We start from the raw sequence: 16,362 nt of genomic DNA, 5'->3' as shown, positions 1-16,362 counted from the left end.
GTAATTAATTCATTTTTTGCAGTCTAAAGCTGAGCATAGATTAAATTTAGTGTTGGATACTGTTTCAATACTTGCAAGTGGCAATCGATTGCCAGTGATGTCTGATAATGTATCAACATATGTACAAAACCAATAAAACATCAACAAAACAGAAACTAAATTCAGGCAGAAATAAGTACCGCTAAAAGAGGCAAAAACAGAAGGTTTTCATGACAGCCTCTTATGTTCAATTTGAGGAACGCATATGAAATGCAAATAAATGTCAATTATTGATCAAAATACACCTGTAGAGATAGAAACAGGGAATTACTTCCTCATTGCTACAGGACGAGGGTAACAATGTACATTTATTACAACTTGACAACTATTATTGACAACTAAGACTTGCAGATATTTTTATTACAACATGTAGGTCGCCTTCCACTGAAATGTGTTGTTACTTGCCATTAATAGTAAACATAACAATGTACCACAGCTATCTAACATGAAAAGACCCTGTTTTCTTCAATACAAGCAAAAACAGGTCCTCCACATGCTTGTGGTTTATTTTCATATGTTACAAATTTGATGGCATGTTGAAGTGTAAGACCTTCAAACAGGACCAAAGTCAATGTTATTTGCTTCCAGGAGGGAGAGGGTAAAAAGCAGGGAAAGCTAAAAATTGCAGGAAATATTTTGAAGAGCAAGATTAAGATGAAGGCAACATTATAAACAGAAATGAAATAAAACAAGAAAACTTCACTACCAGGCAAAAGCTGCAAAGACACATTGACGCATTGCTATTATAGATTATATATGCAAAAAAAAATTATCAATAAAATGATTATTTACAGTTTTCTCATCTTGAGGAATTATACGACTGAGCCTCTTGTTGACATTATCATCCGATGATATTCTCACACTGGGAAATATGTATAAATATATATGTAAGAATATACAAAATCATTCCTTTTTGGTTATTTACTTAATAACTTTCTTACATTTTGACTTCCTAATTTTAGTCCTTACTTATACACAGGTCACAAATGTGTCAGGATAATTCTATCTGGAAGAGGAACTGTGTATGCTTATAACCTTAATTCATTTAAAGAACAGGTGGGAAAAGTATGGCTAAATTACAGTACAAAGTTTCACTTTGGCCGATCAGATTAATTACATGCCGACCCCTGACTTAAATGGTTTGTTACCATCTGGTTCCTTGAAGTAGTTTATTAGGCCAGGATGTTATCTGCCAGAAATTCAGTTAAAATATTTACAAAAGTGTTGTTCAGAATATATTTGTACTTTTTATTTTATTTTATCCCTTTCAATAAAAGATCAGGTCCCTAAAAAGGCAAGACATGTCACTTCATAAACCAGAATTGTAAAAGCCAGGAAGAAATTAGGAATAAACCTTAGCGCTTTGTAAAACAACGACATTATCATTCTAGGGTGCGAAATGCTCTGTATTGAAATACATGGTTTATAACATACTGAGTTCAAGAGGTCCTATTTTCATAACCTCACATATCTCTCTTTGTTAGATAGATGGATATCCAATTACATGTGACTATTATTTGGTTTCTAAAAATAATGCAGGGGTTCCTCTCCAATGCCAATTACAAGCTTTAATAAACAAGTAGTCTGCTTAGGTCTAACACCATCAAAAGCACATCATTTAGGGTAATTGGTTGTTAAACAACAAGAAGCAGCAAACTATAGCAATAAACGCTCTCACTTCATGGCGGCTTTCTTTACTTAAACGCATCTTAGAAAACAATCCATACAATCTCTTAAAAGGATCTGGAGTTGGACAATCTTTTACTTTAGTTAATTAAAGACAAAAGAATAACAAGAATTCACTTCACAAGGGAAAAAAAAATGAAAAAACAAAATAGTTTGTCATCCAGGTTAGCTGCATCATCGATTTCCATCTTCTCACGAGTGACATTTAAAAAATTATTGTTTGTTGGTCTGTGACGAGTAAATTTTTTATTTTAACCATGGACAACCGAAAGTTGTACATTTGGAGCTATCCCAAGGACTACCAGATGGGATTTACAGTAAATGAAAACAGACTGAAAGCTTGAAAGTCAGCCTAGCTTTTCCTTCTTCTATGTAATGAATGCTCAAACATAAATGTGTCTTTCTTCAGTAGAAGTACAACTACACAATCATTTTTCTTTTATCGACTTAAACTGATCAGTCCGATTTGTGTCATCACATTATATCCGATCAACACACAGATACATCAAAACAACAAAAAACCCAAAACACACAATCATTTATTTCCTAGGTGATATTTTTACCCATAGGATGCACTTTACTCCCAAAAGGAAACTATAATCGAAAGCGTTCACGTTTGCTCCGAATAGGCAATTTTATATCCTCAACTTTCTGTTATTATTTTATTTATTTTTTCCTTTAAACATTCCTCTAATTTTGTCCAGTCATCATTATTACAATAAAATCGTCATGAAAACTTGTGTCAACTTGCGACTGACGGCTTCCCTTGAACAAGTGAATCTTTTGCTCAAAATGAACGAGTACTCACCAGGAATATAGAACGACTGCGAGACTAATGATAGCGCTGAGTATAGCGTTCGACAGCTCGCTCTGTTGACTACTCATGACGTAGTTGGACTTTGCCGGTTGACACTGTATATACGATGTGTTTGATGTACTAGTACCCAGAGTATCATTCACAGTTATACCCACTTCAGCGTTTACTGATCAAAAGTCAAGAACACAAACACGTTAATATGTACAGACATAAATATCATTTGCAAACAAAACTGTAACATTATTACTGTAACTGTAACTGCAACAGATTTTAATATGTATGTGTATATATGATTTTGAGTTGGTTAGCATCATGAATTATCTCTAGAGTAAGACAAAAATATGTCACCAAACAGGATTAGCATTGTACGTTACAGGTGGCAATGGTCTACAGTGAAATGACAACCTTCCTTACTGGTTAAAAACCTCTAGACATACGATCAGCATCCATAGCCTAGTTGGTTGTTAGGGTGTCCGCATACGAATCCCTTGTGGAGTTTTTCACTATTCTGGATTTTCCAACTCATTACCATTTAAAAAAAATATATATATATACCCAGAATCATGATGTGAAGATGATATTGGGCTTTGAGATCACAAGACGATAATTTTCCATTCATAATTTTCTGTAAATTTTTCTAACAGTGTTGAGGCAATTTTGAGACCATAAAGAGATATCACACAGGTAACTACTGGTAGGTGATATTGACTTAATCTTTACATGTGATAAACATACAAGATTTAGGGAAATCATAACATTATGCTTAGGCCTATTAGCTAGTCTACCATCATATGACAATTTGCATAGCTCCCAAGTCTTGAGAAGGCAAATGCTGGTCCATGCCACGAATTGCCACCTGGGGGAGGGGTATAAGGTTTTTTTATTTTTTTTGGAATCCTGCTGATGCCTACATGTAAAATGGTGGCACTTAGAAAGGCTTTTGTCACCCAAAATTTTCTGAGAAATATGAATTTTTTTGTGTGTAACATCAATAAATTGAATAGTAGGTGATAATTCATTCTTTCCCGTGGCATGAAAATGTTTGCTGCTCGCCCCAATGAAAAGAAATATAGGCTAATTTGAGGTTCAAATGATGCTGTAAAGGAGGTTTTATACTCTATTATGCTAAATGCTAAAGAAATGATGGTTGCTAAGTCAAAATTCGATGCAATTTTTTTATGTATACTTGACAATTACAATGCGGGTTTTTCGGACACTTGCACGGGTCAGCGGGTTTGGGTGTTAGAATGCGGGTCCAACCCGCGAAATGCGGGTCAGTTGGGAGCTCTGAATTTGCACACTGTGTGGATCATTACTATACTAAAAAACTAGGCTAGTGGTATTTATGGTATGAACTCAAAGGCGATACAAAATTGTTGAAAAGTACTAGAATTCTGAAGTTTAGTATCAAATGACTGCAGTTTACAAATGATGCATCCATGTAAGTAAGAAATTCATCCTCAATTACAGATTATGACACAGAATTACGATATTCGTATTACATTATTTTATTTTTTAAATATTACAGGTGAACATTAGTTCAGATAAAAGCTTAACAGTTCAAATAAAGCATCAATACTTACCTATGTCTGGGGGCTTGATAACCATTGCTGACCATGTTAGAAACATCACATAGGCTGACACCATAGCCGCTTGCAACAAAGGCACTCTCTTCTCCTGACCTGCATGAAGAAAACAAAAAATAATGACATGCAAGGACACAAATAAAAAAAATTAAAAAATAAAGTCCCTTTTGGGTCACTTCCTGGATGGAGCTTGTTTCTATATGGGAAATAATAAAAGCCAAATCCCAACAAATCCCAACTTTGTGCAATACTCTGTATCATTTCTATAAGAAATGCAAATAAATTCTTAATTAATAATCTGTTTTTTTGATGAATACCTCAGATGACATGATACATACCTGTAGTTCTGATCGGTAGAAAGCCCATTATTGTAATGATGAAACAGAGTAGGCCACTCACAATTGGATAAATTAAGTTACGATAACATCGATCAAAGGGAAGGCCGTAACAGACGACGGTGATGAACAGAAAGAGGGCAGTTACTCCGTAAAATACCAACACACAAAGTGTAATAACTGTCAAGAAAACAACACAAACACTGCAACATTAATATTGTACAATAGATTGAAAAATGCCATCATTTAGAGAAATGATTATTAATTAAATTTGAAGATCTTTTAAACAAGATCAACATTACTCTTCATAAATTAAATATGTCAAATCTTCACATTGACAATTTCCACTTTCGTCTGACCGGAACACCACGGACTGGACTCAAACATGGACTCGGCACTTCTACCTTCTTGGATTACATCATATCAAGGCTAAAATTCTGTCTGAATGTACCCTTAAAGTAAATAATTAATGATTCAATGTAGTTCTACTAAGTTTGTTGTAAAACACTACTGTCAATGATGTTATTCAAACTCAAGCAAACACTAAGTGTAACAAACTCAAAAAAGTCTAAGAAATAAAATTTGCAACCAGGTCTTTTTCATCTGCAACAAAATCCTGAAAAAACCTTAAAAAAACTCACCGATATACCAGCACTTTGAACCGCCACTCTCTATCTTCTCTGACCTGTCAAAAAATGAAAATTTTAAAAAATTTAATGAAATTCTTAACTGCTACGTACATCGTTAATAACTAGTCTGGAATAGTAATGGTAATTACCGACTTTGCAATCCGCCTTATGGTCCTTGCCGACAACACAATCTGCGGTCTCTTTCACTACTTAGCAAGGTCGATAAGAGTGACTCTATAGTTTTGCCTTTCGGGAAATCAAACAAGGTAGCCCTTTGATGTGTATTCAGATGACTCCCAAATGGAGCAAACTTTTCCTTGGATATTCGGGGGAGTTCTTGATCAAAATGTTCTCTATCATACAGACAAAGGAAGATGGGTTGGTTTTTTGTTTCCCGTAAAGGAATATTTAAAGCACTTGTTGCAGAAAATGAGTAAGTTCTTTGAAGTACTAAACCTTAAACTGTTTTTCTTAAAATTTACATTTTTTTTTTATAAAATGCCTTATGAAACATCACCCGATCTGCAAATCATGAACAAAAAGGAAAGAGTATCTACTGTACTGCTTTTTCATGTACTGTGCATCTCACACCCCTCCTGCCTCCCTCCCAACTCTTCCACTCTTAATTTAAATGTTAGAATATGTTAATTTCCAAATCCAGCACATCCGGTATCCAGCTGGATTGATACTGCAAATCTGCTGAATTCCTGAGGCTTACCCTTATGTAGTACATTTGCTATGTTAGTATTGTAGATTAACCACAAGCATTCACATTGTTTTAGAAAGTGCCACACCTTCTTTATTTGATTAACACATTTACCATTGTAACATATTTGCTCTGACACTTATGTGACAAGATAATCATGAGTTTTTGAGATGTAACTAGGCAGTGGGTGTTATATTGGAAACGAAACTTGCAGCCTTGAAAATTCATAACTGTATATAGAACTTGTCTTACTAGGTGATAAATATATAACAGCAAAACTCACTTTCCACTTTCCACGATGAAAGCAGAATACTTAATAAAGCAATAAAGATAACAATAATTTCTAATTCATCAGTAACATTTGAAAATATAACGTTATCAATGGACATAAACTTCTCTGACAAGGACTTGTGCCATAATTTTTTTACTTCCTGAAACATTGCAACAATTACTATAAACCAGAAACAATACTGACATAAAGACAGAATTCCATGATACACTGTACACAACAATTTACGTAGCAATATACAACAGAGACAAGACCGTGACCGAATTCCCATAGATGTGGGTGGGGGGGGTGGATGACGCTTCGTTGAGAATGATTTAGACATTCATAACTTCCTAAGAATTTGAAATACCAGTGCCACAGTTACTATGAAGCCGGAAGCAATAATGACATGGCAACGGATTTCTGTGAAGTGTCACAAGTAGAGATAACAAAGACATGACTTGACCTCACTCACACTGAGGAAACATAAAAAATAATGAATGACGAGAAATATACAAACTGTACAAATCTTCACAGAGGATATCTCCTGATTATCTTTAAAGATGTATTTTGTATTAAGTTTGGTACACTGCATCATCGTGGCTAAGGTGTGAAAATAATTGATAACTAACTGGTTTATCCCTCAATCAAACTAGGCTTATTTGAAAAATAATTTGCATTAATGAAACAGGTTTCTATCTCTCTACTTTTTCTGGTGTTTTTTGCTTCAAAAAATATATCTTCATGAGTGATTCCATAAAGTTATTCGATATGGATTCCAATCATATGTTAACAAAGACCAATGAAATTTCAACTGAGCAAGGCCCAAGAGATATATTTTTGTTTTGTTTCTGTTTTTTTTTCCTTTTTAATTTCTGTTAATCTGACATGGAAAATTTATTGAGTTAACAATGAAACAACAAATAAACACAACACAAATCAATATCTTGCTTTTCCATTGTTGCAAACAAACATAAACAAAGAAGCAAAAGCAAAAAATAATACATAAACCTAACCATCTTTCATTCCATGAAGCAGCAAGATCGATCAAAAGCCAGAGCTGGACGAATATGAAAGCTCCCCCTGCTGTCATACCCACGTATAGTAAAATCCTGAATTCCACCTCTCTGATTGGAATGTAGTATGAAGCACTCCAAAGGCATATCAAAATCAACAGCTTCCAAAACCAGTACCTTCAAAAAAAAGAAAACGGAACGGTATTTCATAACTCACAAATACTAGACAGTCACATGCTGCACAAATGGAATTAGGATAATCGATAAGGGACGGGGGTATATGGGGGGGTGGTAATCCCTTCTGAAGCAAAGAAGGGGGTGAATGTGTAATACAACCTTTCTCAATTTCGATCAATTTACCTCTGAATTCCTATTTATTGTGTTTTGCTAATATCTTACCCATGTTATATCATGCTAGGGTCTGGGGACCCCACAGAACATTGACCTTTCTCACTTTGTACATGATCACAACAAAATACCACTGGCACCTTATCTTGGTGTTAGGTAAGGAGTATGCAAACTTTTTCAAATTTCTGGAGAATCCTTTGAGAAGCAACAAAGTCAGAGCAAGTAGCATGCAACATTACATTACTCTATGTTACATGATTAAATCCCAATGACTTCACGGCAGGATTTATGTTACATGATTAAATCCCAATGACTTCACGGCAGGATTTATAGAAATGTTCCATTGAAGGCTACTAGTTCACTCCTGATCTGATCACTCCCCAAAAGGTGAAATTAATTGGTAATCAGCCTCTCCAGTTAATGGCATTACAATTTATCTTATACAATTAGTAGCCTATCTGATTAGACCATCTGCTATTGTATGTGTGTCCAAAGAGTTCATGTTTATTTGGAAAAGTAACATACAGTGCTTTCTCAAGGTTTTAGGTATATTTGTGTCATGTCATTAATACAACAGGTTGTCAATATATTACATACTCATGTATGTAACAGATTTAAGCTATACTTAAATGTCACAATCAATTTAGTGCTGTACTGTATATGTTGAGTTTCTGCATCACACCCCGGTCTGTTGAGTTTAAACACAACACCCACACGTTATGATGTTTCTTATTGGCACACCATACATAGGTTTGACTTAAACAGGATGTCAAACATACTACTACCGCAGGAACAAAGAAACTATTCACCCTCACAGGATTAACCCATAAAATCAACCAGGCATACAGTAAAATGGATCTTTAGGAGAAGAAGTTCAACACGCAATAATTGTAACGTTTTTTTCAATAGAGATGCTATCTTTGCGGTTGCAAGTTTAATGCAGATAACTACTGTATGTACAGTAGTTGGAAGTACAGACCCAGGCAAGCATTTCTTGTCCTATCAGCAACTGATAGACTATTTTAATGATTTTCTCTCCTTTTTGGGGGGAGGATGGGATCATTTGCAGAGGATGGGGCTGGGGGGGGAGGAGGTTTGGGATAGGATTCATAATGAACAGTATCTTAACAGAGCAGAGCACATTTAGATTTCAAATAAGGAATAAGTTAAACAGATACAACAAAGATTTTCTTCCAATTGGATATTCTAATTTATATTTTATTATTCATAGCACAGATTTGGCAAAAGTATTTCCAGTCGAGAACTTTGAGAAAAGATCTTCTATGTATTCACAAGGCTGTACACACTTCTGGTCCAAAAAATCGCAAAATTCTATTCTATATAATTTACATTCCATAGAGATATGATTTGTTGGCTCATAAAACTGACATTCAATATGTCAGTGAAAACAAAGTGATCATAGTTTATGGAAAGCAGTATATAGATTTAATTACAAAGGTTTCATTTTATTATCATAATTGTTGTTACAAAAGGAAACAAACAGGTGAAAAAATGCCAATTACTAGTTCTTCAACATTCCTGGAAAACTTACCCATTTTGAAGGTTTCCTCGAAATGTGCTGCTCTTTTTCACCCAGAAAGTTAAAACGGCAAAGACCAGGAAGAATAAAGCTGTTGCATAGCTGATACGGTAGACTGCCACGTGACCAAGGAAATGTTCGCAATTACCTTCCTTTCCTACGAAATCGCAAAAGTTGCCAAACCTGGGAAGCTACAACATGGAGGAAATTGAAAGGAAAATTATGCAACATAAGCTAGAATAGCATTGGAGCGGATATCCCACTGCCCTATTGATCATGACCAGAACTCAACTTGATCACCATTAAACGGAAAATGCTGCATATTTGCATAGTGTGCATGTGCTGAATAACTAAACAGGATTTTACCAGTTTTAAATCCTGTGGACTTCAGGTGAGAAAACTGAACATGTAGCATTTTTTCAGGCTGGCAGTTGGTATTGCACACTGCTTCACGACTAAAGTTTCAACAAATGTTACCAATAACAGGTTAATAAATTTGCATGTGACCTTAATGAGCACTCCAGTTGTTAACAGCAGTCAATCAGCGTGCGGAGGGTCAGCTGCAAGTCCATGCATTTTCACAATAATCGAAAACTAGGTCACAGTGGTGGATTTGAGTTTGGCTGTGATCGGGCAGTGTAAGGCGGCAAGTTTTATAGCAACTTATGTTAGTCACCATTGGGTTCTAACTTTTTCCAAAATATCCATTCAGATCTGGCTACATGGTGGGTGGAGGGGGGGGGTGGGGGGGAGATGAAGATATCTAATGCATATACATACTCCCAGTGACACAACAAAAATGAATCTCTTAATAATCTAGTATGAAGAAAGAATTTGAATCATATGTTTTCACAATCTCTCCATATTGCACACCCATAGCATGGATAGTGAAGTGGGTCCAGAAATGTGTTCACCCGTGCTACTTTTAAACACTTTTTGTCCCTCATATTTTATGTTCAACAACATGTCTTTATTGAAATATGGTGTGAATAGCTTAAAGACTTTACAGTAGCACTTTACTAAGGAGAGAGACATACAGACTAATTGTACCTCTTGTGGATTTCTTTGACAAATGTGTGGAGATGGAATATTAAGGATATTTCAAGGTCAAGGGAAACAGTTTAAGGACTTTTTTCTGGTTGTCCCTTGGACAACCTGGTACAGGTACCCTTTTGGTTGTCCGCACAGCCGATGTCAAAAAAAATGTAGCAAAATAACAAAGAGTGACCAATATGTGCACTAATAGGAGAGATGTGTATAAAAAGGTTAAATTGGTGAAACACAGAACACCTGTAAACTCCTCTTCAGGTGGATCATAAGCCTACCACTACTATTGATTTATTTCATCATCTCCAAAGTGAGGGAGGGTGATACATATTTATCCTTTCAGCTATTTGGGGGTATATAATTATAATGCAATCTGAATTTGATGTAAACATTTACTAGTACAGAGTCTATCAGAAGACCTCCAAAGCTGATTTTGGTCTTCCGAACAGAAATTTGGTTGTCTCCTATGACCCAGACAACCATTGAAAATTGCCCAGCACAGTATTTATACAATATATAGCATGACAAATGTATCTAAACTACACACCAAGAGGTGAAGTGGGCTTTTCCCATATATCCAACAACATTGTTCGCATGTATTATTGGGCTCTTTAAGTTGCTTCCCTAGTTCCTTGTGTAGAGCTCTACAATGTATAGTACACCTATTGTGTTGTACAATGCCTTGCACAATCTTTGTCAATAACAATTGCCTCAAGAGTGCAGCTGTAGGTTTGAGTCTACAGTAATCATAATTGAGTATTATAAACAGACAATGTTGACACATGACTGTTGGTAAATGGAAAATAGTGAGTCATAGACAATTCATGCATGAATGGATATCTTTTAACTTCCTCCTCATTTTCCCTCCCTCCCCCCCCCCCTTGTTTTACATAATGATGTTAGATGTTAGATCACTGTATAAAGGGCATATTGTTGGAACACAATGGATTATTCTACCCGCTCTTGTAAATTTCTATTATGCTCAAAATGGACACCAAGTTTGCCAAGGCTTTAACATAGTAGTACAGTAGGGCAATTTAAATTTGCAATCAGTTAAATATCAATATTTTTCATGGCTTTGGTGATTTGTACTGACTTTATATTCCAGCGTTTCTAATGACAGATTATCATGAGATTAGTGCTAGTTGTGTAGAGTTTGTAGCAGACAACAGTAACTAAACATCTGGAAGACATTCTTTACTCAGACGGGACATTTAAATGGTCTATCTCAGTATTCTATTGGAAAAGATGTATATGGTTTCAAATAAAATTTTGACTTGATATTTTCTTCAATTCACTTTGGTTGTGTGGTTTCTGACTGCTTACTTTTTGTCTAAGTACTAATAAACCCTACAAAACCTAAATGCACTATTTACAAACTGTTATTCAGACAAGCCTTGACATCTGCAGTATGCATTTAACATAACCTTGAATAATGTAACCGATGATCAGTCGACTAACAACCTTAGGTGAGACCGTGGTGGCCAATTGGCTAAGGCGTCGGACTCGTGATCCAAGGATTGCTGGTTTGATTCCTGCCTAGTTCATTACGTTGTGTCCTTGGGCAAGATGCCTTATCTCACTCGCCTCTCTCCACCCAGGGGCTTAATGGGTGCCTGTGAGGTAACTTGTCATTGGGCGCAGTATATAACTGCTGTCGACTGGAGGGATCGTCTCTGTAAAGCGTCTGTAAAGTGCTTTGAGACCTATCGCTGGTATAAAGCGCTATATAAAAAGCAAATGTTATTATTATAACAACATGCTCTTCATACCGTGAGTGAGACTTTTGCAACTAACACTTCCGAAAAATGTTGATTCTTTTTTGTAGTAGGTTTTTGTAGTAAGTTTGAAAGGTTTTGGTAATTTCGAGGGGGAAAATAAATCATTCTTTGTGTGTGTGGCAGCAACAACCATACCCAGGATACATCTGACATGAGGAAAAACTGCTTATTTGAAAATAGTTCAGTGTTGCTACTAAATATGATAGAAAATTGACCCATCTCAAATGAAAAGCAGGGATTACGTTCAAGGATTGGAAAAAACTCCAGAGAATGTCCTTCGAATCACTTTGATACTTTCGAGGTGCTACTTGTGAGGATAAATACTGAAGACAGTTATGGCATAAGTTTTCCCGAGATTATAGAGCAAGTCATGGCATACCTGTCTCTATGTATGGTCAGTTTGATTAGCAATCAGAGGCTCATACTATCCAAATTACTTAAATTACAACTGTCGACATTTGACTGCAGAACAAATACGACGCACAAGACTTTTTAACCTGCAGTCTTGTATAATGGTATGGTAACCTTGGAGTTTTAGAATTTTACAATCCGTATATCACATTGGAACTGTTTAGTATGTATACATATCATGACTGTAGGTACCATTGACACTGAGATTTAAATACAATCCACACCTTGAAACTGTGGGCATGAATATGACTAATCATACATGTATAGACCTCCATTTACAGCCAGTTGGAACAATTTCCTAATGCTAATACCTCTCTAAATTGTCCTCCCATATCATGCTGTATTGACAGTACAAACAGTTCCTAACCTTGATCTGATAGAAGCATGATATTCATACTGCTCGTACTGACAATAGGAGTGCTCAGAGGCAGGACATGACAGTACTGTGTATAGAAACATTGTCCCGACTGGTGCCATTTACATTACTTTGAACTGCTGGCAGCATGTACTGCAGCTGTATACATTTCCCGTAACCTTGACATAAGGACCAATTTTATCATTTATACAACTTTTGATATTGTGTGGGCATGGATTCATAGGTACCTAGGAATGTAGGACAAAATGCCATGCATATATACAATTCACTATCTAAACTACATATGGTTGTCAATAGAACTACCTTTGATGTGGAAACAGTACGATCCTTCTAAGTTACTTCTGGTTTAAGTTTTGTAGTTATTGTTCTACAGGAAGATCCCATTAAGTCAAACAATGCAGTGATTGAAGGATTCACAGAAGTCAGTTTACACACACTAACAGTAATTTGAGCTGACTGTTCCCAGGGGTAGATTTATAGGCAGGAAATTTGGCACTGTTTTTGTGGAAATGTTGAACAATGTGTAACTTACTAGATAGAATTGTACTATGCAGGCCCCATGGCTTGTTACCAGTTCCAATTACAGATACTGTATGACCATTGGATATGATCAATGGAGAAATGATTACATTTTTTTTTTTTTGTATCTATTGTATCCTCATCTCTGAGAATAAATTGATTTTCAAAGTTTGTGTAGCCATTTTCTAAGACTCTGACCTTTTCCTCATTTTAAATGCTGTACACAAAAACTACATCTGTGAACTCTTATAGCATACCATTTACATAACAATTTTGCCATAACCATTTTGCCATTTTTACCATTTTGCATAACCATTTGCATTTAACCATTCCGCATAACCTTTTGCATAACCCTTTTGCATAACCATTTTGCAAAACCATTTTGCGATGAGATACCAGATAAGTTATTCCCAGCATCCAATCATCCAATTAATCACAGTTTTAGAACAATACAGTTGATATATCATTCCTGTATGTACAGTATCTTCTCTGTTCTTGAGTATTGGCTATAACGAAAATCTAACCTGGTGTTTTAACTTGATCAATAATTGTTATCTTACATTAAGTAATAATCATTTTCATAAATTGGCAATCAAATGCTAACAGCATTAATTAAAAGAATCTACAAAATAATTACAGATTAACAAAATGGATCATTTCCATATTATTATTAAATTGTTTCACAAATCAGTGTACATTTTGAACCTATTTGCTCAAAACTATCAGCCTTCAGGTATTTTGTTAGAAGTCTATAACTTTATAGGGCTATATGAATTACCATATCATATATTTATATTTTTAAATATATTTTACCTGAAGAAGACTTTCCTCCACTGTTTTGGACACGAGGGCGCATGATATCGCAGAACTGATTATGAAGAAGATGATATACATGAAGCGAGTGCTGCATGATTCCTTCAATGGTGGGAGACAACATAAGGAGAAGGGTTGTTTCCAGCAGCAACATTCCAGCTAAAATATAAAACACAGACAGATATACATATATTAATACATAATTAAATTATTTACATTGGCTAGAATTTGATAAAATGTAGAGATCATCAATATTGTATTTTGAGTGCTTCAAATTATGCCCAATATTTTGTTAAAGGGAGAAGGTGTTAAACTACAGGATACATTGCCACAGGGAATTGGTTTAGAGAATGGCATATAAATTGCTACTGTACATTCCGAGTTTGACACTCAGCGACCATTATTTGACTTTCTAGCATATTTGGGAGCAATATTAATGACCATTAACCTACTATTCATGGTGAAAGGAACCTTATTAAGGGTGACATGAAGAATACAACCAAATTCACAGGTAATTTACTGTAATATGTAGGTTTATATATTTGTAGAGTTCAATTTATAGGTAGTATAGTATTTTTGGAATTGCAATAGTAAACTATAAAGGCAACTACACTACAGTACCTGACATTTTACTATACGATGAGCATATTTTTTTCGAAGAAATCTGGGCATTTGGTATTGATGTCGACTTCACCCTCTCCCTCCCTCTCCAACCATTTTGGTATCAAAGATATATTCCTAGTATACACTGTATGTTTAAAGGGAGTTGTGGTATTTGGAGGTATCTCAGTGTTTCTGTGGTTCTATGTTTCAAGCCTGGTCAGAGTTTAGAACTTCTCATCCAGAACCAAGTATTTTGTCCAAGATAAAAACCCAGTGCAACATGATACTATGAATGTCAATATGTGGGTATAACATTATTCAATGATCCGGGTTGCCTTTATCTGTAAGTCATGGATGAAATTTAATTGTATTTAGTTGTAGACAGCTTATGTTCAAGCTGTCGAAACGATCAGGAGGTCGCCAAACAGATACGATTAAAATTGTTCTGGGCCTTTGTACAAATTCAGAGATATTCCAGGACTGCAGGACAGTACATAAAATCCAAATTGATGTTCACCTTTTATGATACATAATTGACCAGTAAATGCTAATTACAAGTTTAAATACACTGTTTCTTCCCGAAATAATTCAAGCAATCATCCAGAATTTGTTTTACGTAAAGATCTGGTTTATAAAAGTGAAAGGCAATACTACCATTCAAAGGTAATTAAACCACAGTATATCCGATACAGTATATCCCACTGCAAGACAGATAGCCTCTGGAACTTACCCACAGACTACTATATGTACTTCATTATGTTACCAGCACAGTATTCATATACAAGGTATTACACAGTGGGCTCTTCATTTCACACTGGCTAAACGTTCCTGAAGGTCAAAATGACATTAATGTGCTTCTGTGCTGCAAATGCACCTGTAATATATCAATGCTTTGTATTTTAAAGTGCAGAGTTGAAAGCTCATATGAACTAAAGTACAACAACATTTGTTTCAATAAGTCATTATTAATAACGAATACTTCACATACAATAGCTAATTGATTGAATTAAAAGAAACTTAACGAACAAAAAGAGTTACCTTTGACACACAACAGTTACTGTCTGCAGGCATTTTGGTGACTTTGAAATTTCAAAAATATTCTTCAAATAAAAAAGGCCACTTTCCAGATATAAACTATGGAAACCAAGTGCAACAATCCGTTCTGAAGTCCTAGTTTGGTTCCATCACAGAATCTTTGGCTTGGCCTTTTCATGTAATGACTGAACTTCCCAGGATACACCTCACCGTAATTGCTTGAAATGTGAGACACTTCTAAAGAACTCTGCATTAAAGAGAAAATGGTGGGTAAACAAGAACTGTAAATGCACTACTGACCTAATGCTCATACGAATTGAATTTCTGACAACAAGTTGGTCATTGTAGGTAGTTAGTACCCCCACAATAGGTTAGCTTCATAGGTGAAAGAAAAATTGTCAAGGTTTTTTGGCAAGATGTTACCATTGTATGCAGGCCTGTACACAAACAACTTTGGCCCTGTTGAACAGTGCTGTTTCTACAATGGATTGGTTTCAGTATACTGTGGTTACTTGTCTAGATTGGAAATGTTCAAGTTAAGTAGCATCACAGGAAAATATGAACAGCGTTTTCGATCGTTTTTTGTTCTAATTCTATCCACCATAAAACATGCGATTCTGCTTTTTCCAATATCAGCTAAACCTGAAAAGCATATTGTAGATGTATGTACTATGTACAGTAATACAGTGTTATGCGGACCCTGGAAAACGGAATGAGGGTTGCTATGATGATCGGTCAGGTCACACATTAGTATTATCCCAACTGTGCAATGTGAACATAGGATGCTGGACTGACTTGGACTAATGG

The 16,362-nt window shown here is 35.5% G+C and overlaps 1 protein-coding gene across 2 annotated transcripts in view; it reads right to left on the bottom strand.

Moving 5' to 3' along the window:
- Positions 1-16,362, bottom strand: part of LOC139978162 (serine incorporator 5-like) — a 29,393-nt gene that overhangs the window by 11,104 nt on the left and 1,927 nt on the right. The window contains exons 2-10 of one of the 2 annotated variants that reach the window (XM_071988075.1): positions 15,559-15,802; positions 13,918-14,076; positions 8,983-9,161; positions 7,083-7,259; positions 5,105-5,148; positions 4,467-4,643; positions 4,126-4,224; positions 2,534-2,708; positions 832-901 (exon numbers count right to left, since the gene is read on the bottom strand). In XM_071988075.1, coding sequence (XP_071844176.1) covers positions 832-901; positions 2,534-2,708; positions 4,126-4,224; positions 4,467-4,643; positions 5,105-5,148; positions 7,083-7,259; positions 8,983-9,161; positions 13,918-14,076; positions 15,559-15,591 — 1,113 coding nt within the window. In that variant the 5' untranslated portion in view covers positions 15,592-15,802. The remainder of the gene's footprint in view (positions 1-831; positions 902-2,533; positions 2,709-4,125; positions 4,225-4,466; positions 4,644-5,104; positions 5,149-7,082; positions 7,260-8,982; positions 9,162-13,917; positions 14,077-15,558; positions 15,803-16,362) is intronic. The other variant, XM_071988076.1, reaches the window with a different exon arrangement.

The sequence above is a fragment of the Apostichopus japonicus genome, chromosome 13, assembly GCF_037975245.1.
Source record: "Apostichopus japonicus isolate 1M-3 chromosome 13, ASM3797524v1, whole genome shotgun sequence".
Lineage (NCBI taxonomy): Eukaryota > Metazoa > Echinodermata > Holothuroidea > Aspidochirotida > Stichopodidae > Apostichopus > Apostichopus japonicus.
The sequence above is the reverse complement of the archived record's forward strand: the minus strand, read 5'-3'. Positions and strand labels throughout refer to the sequence as shown.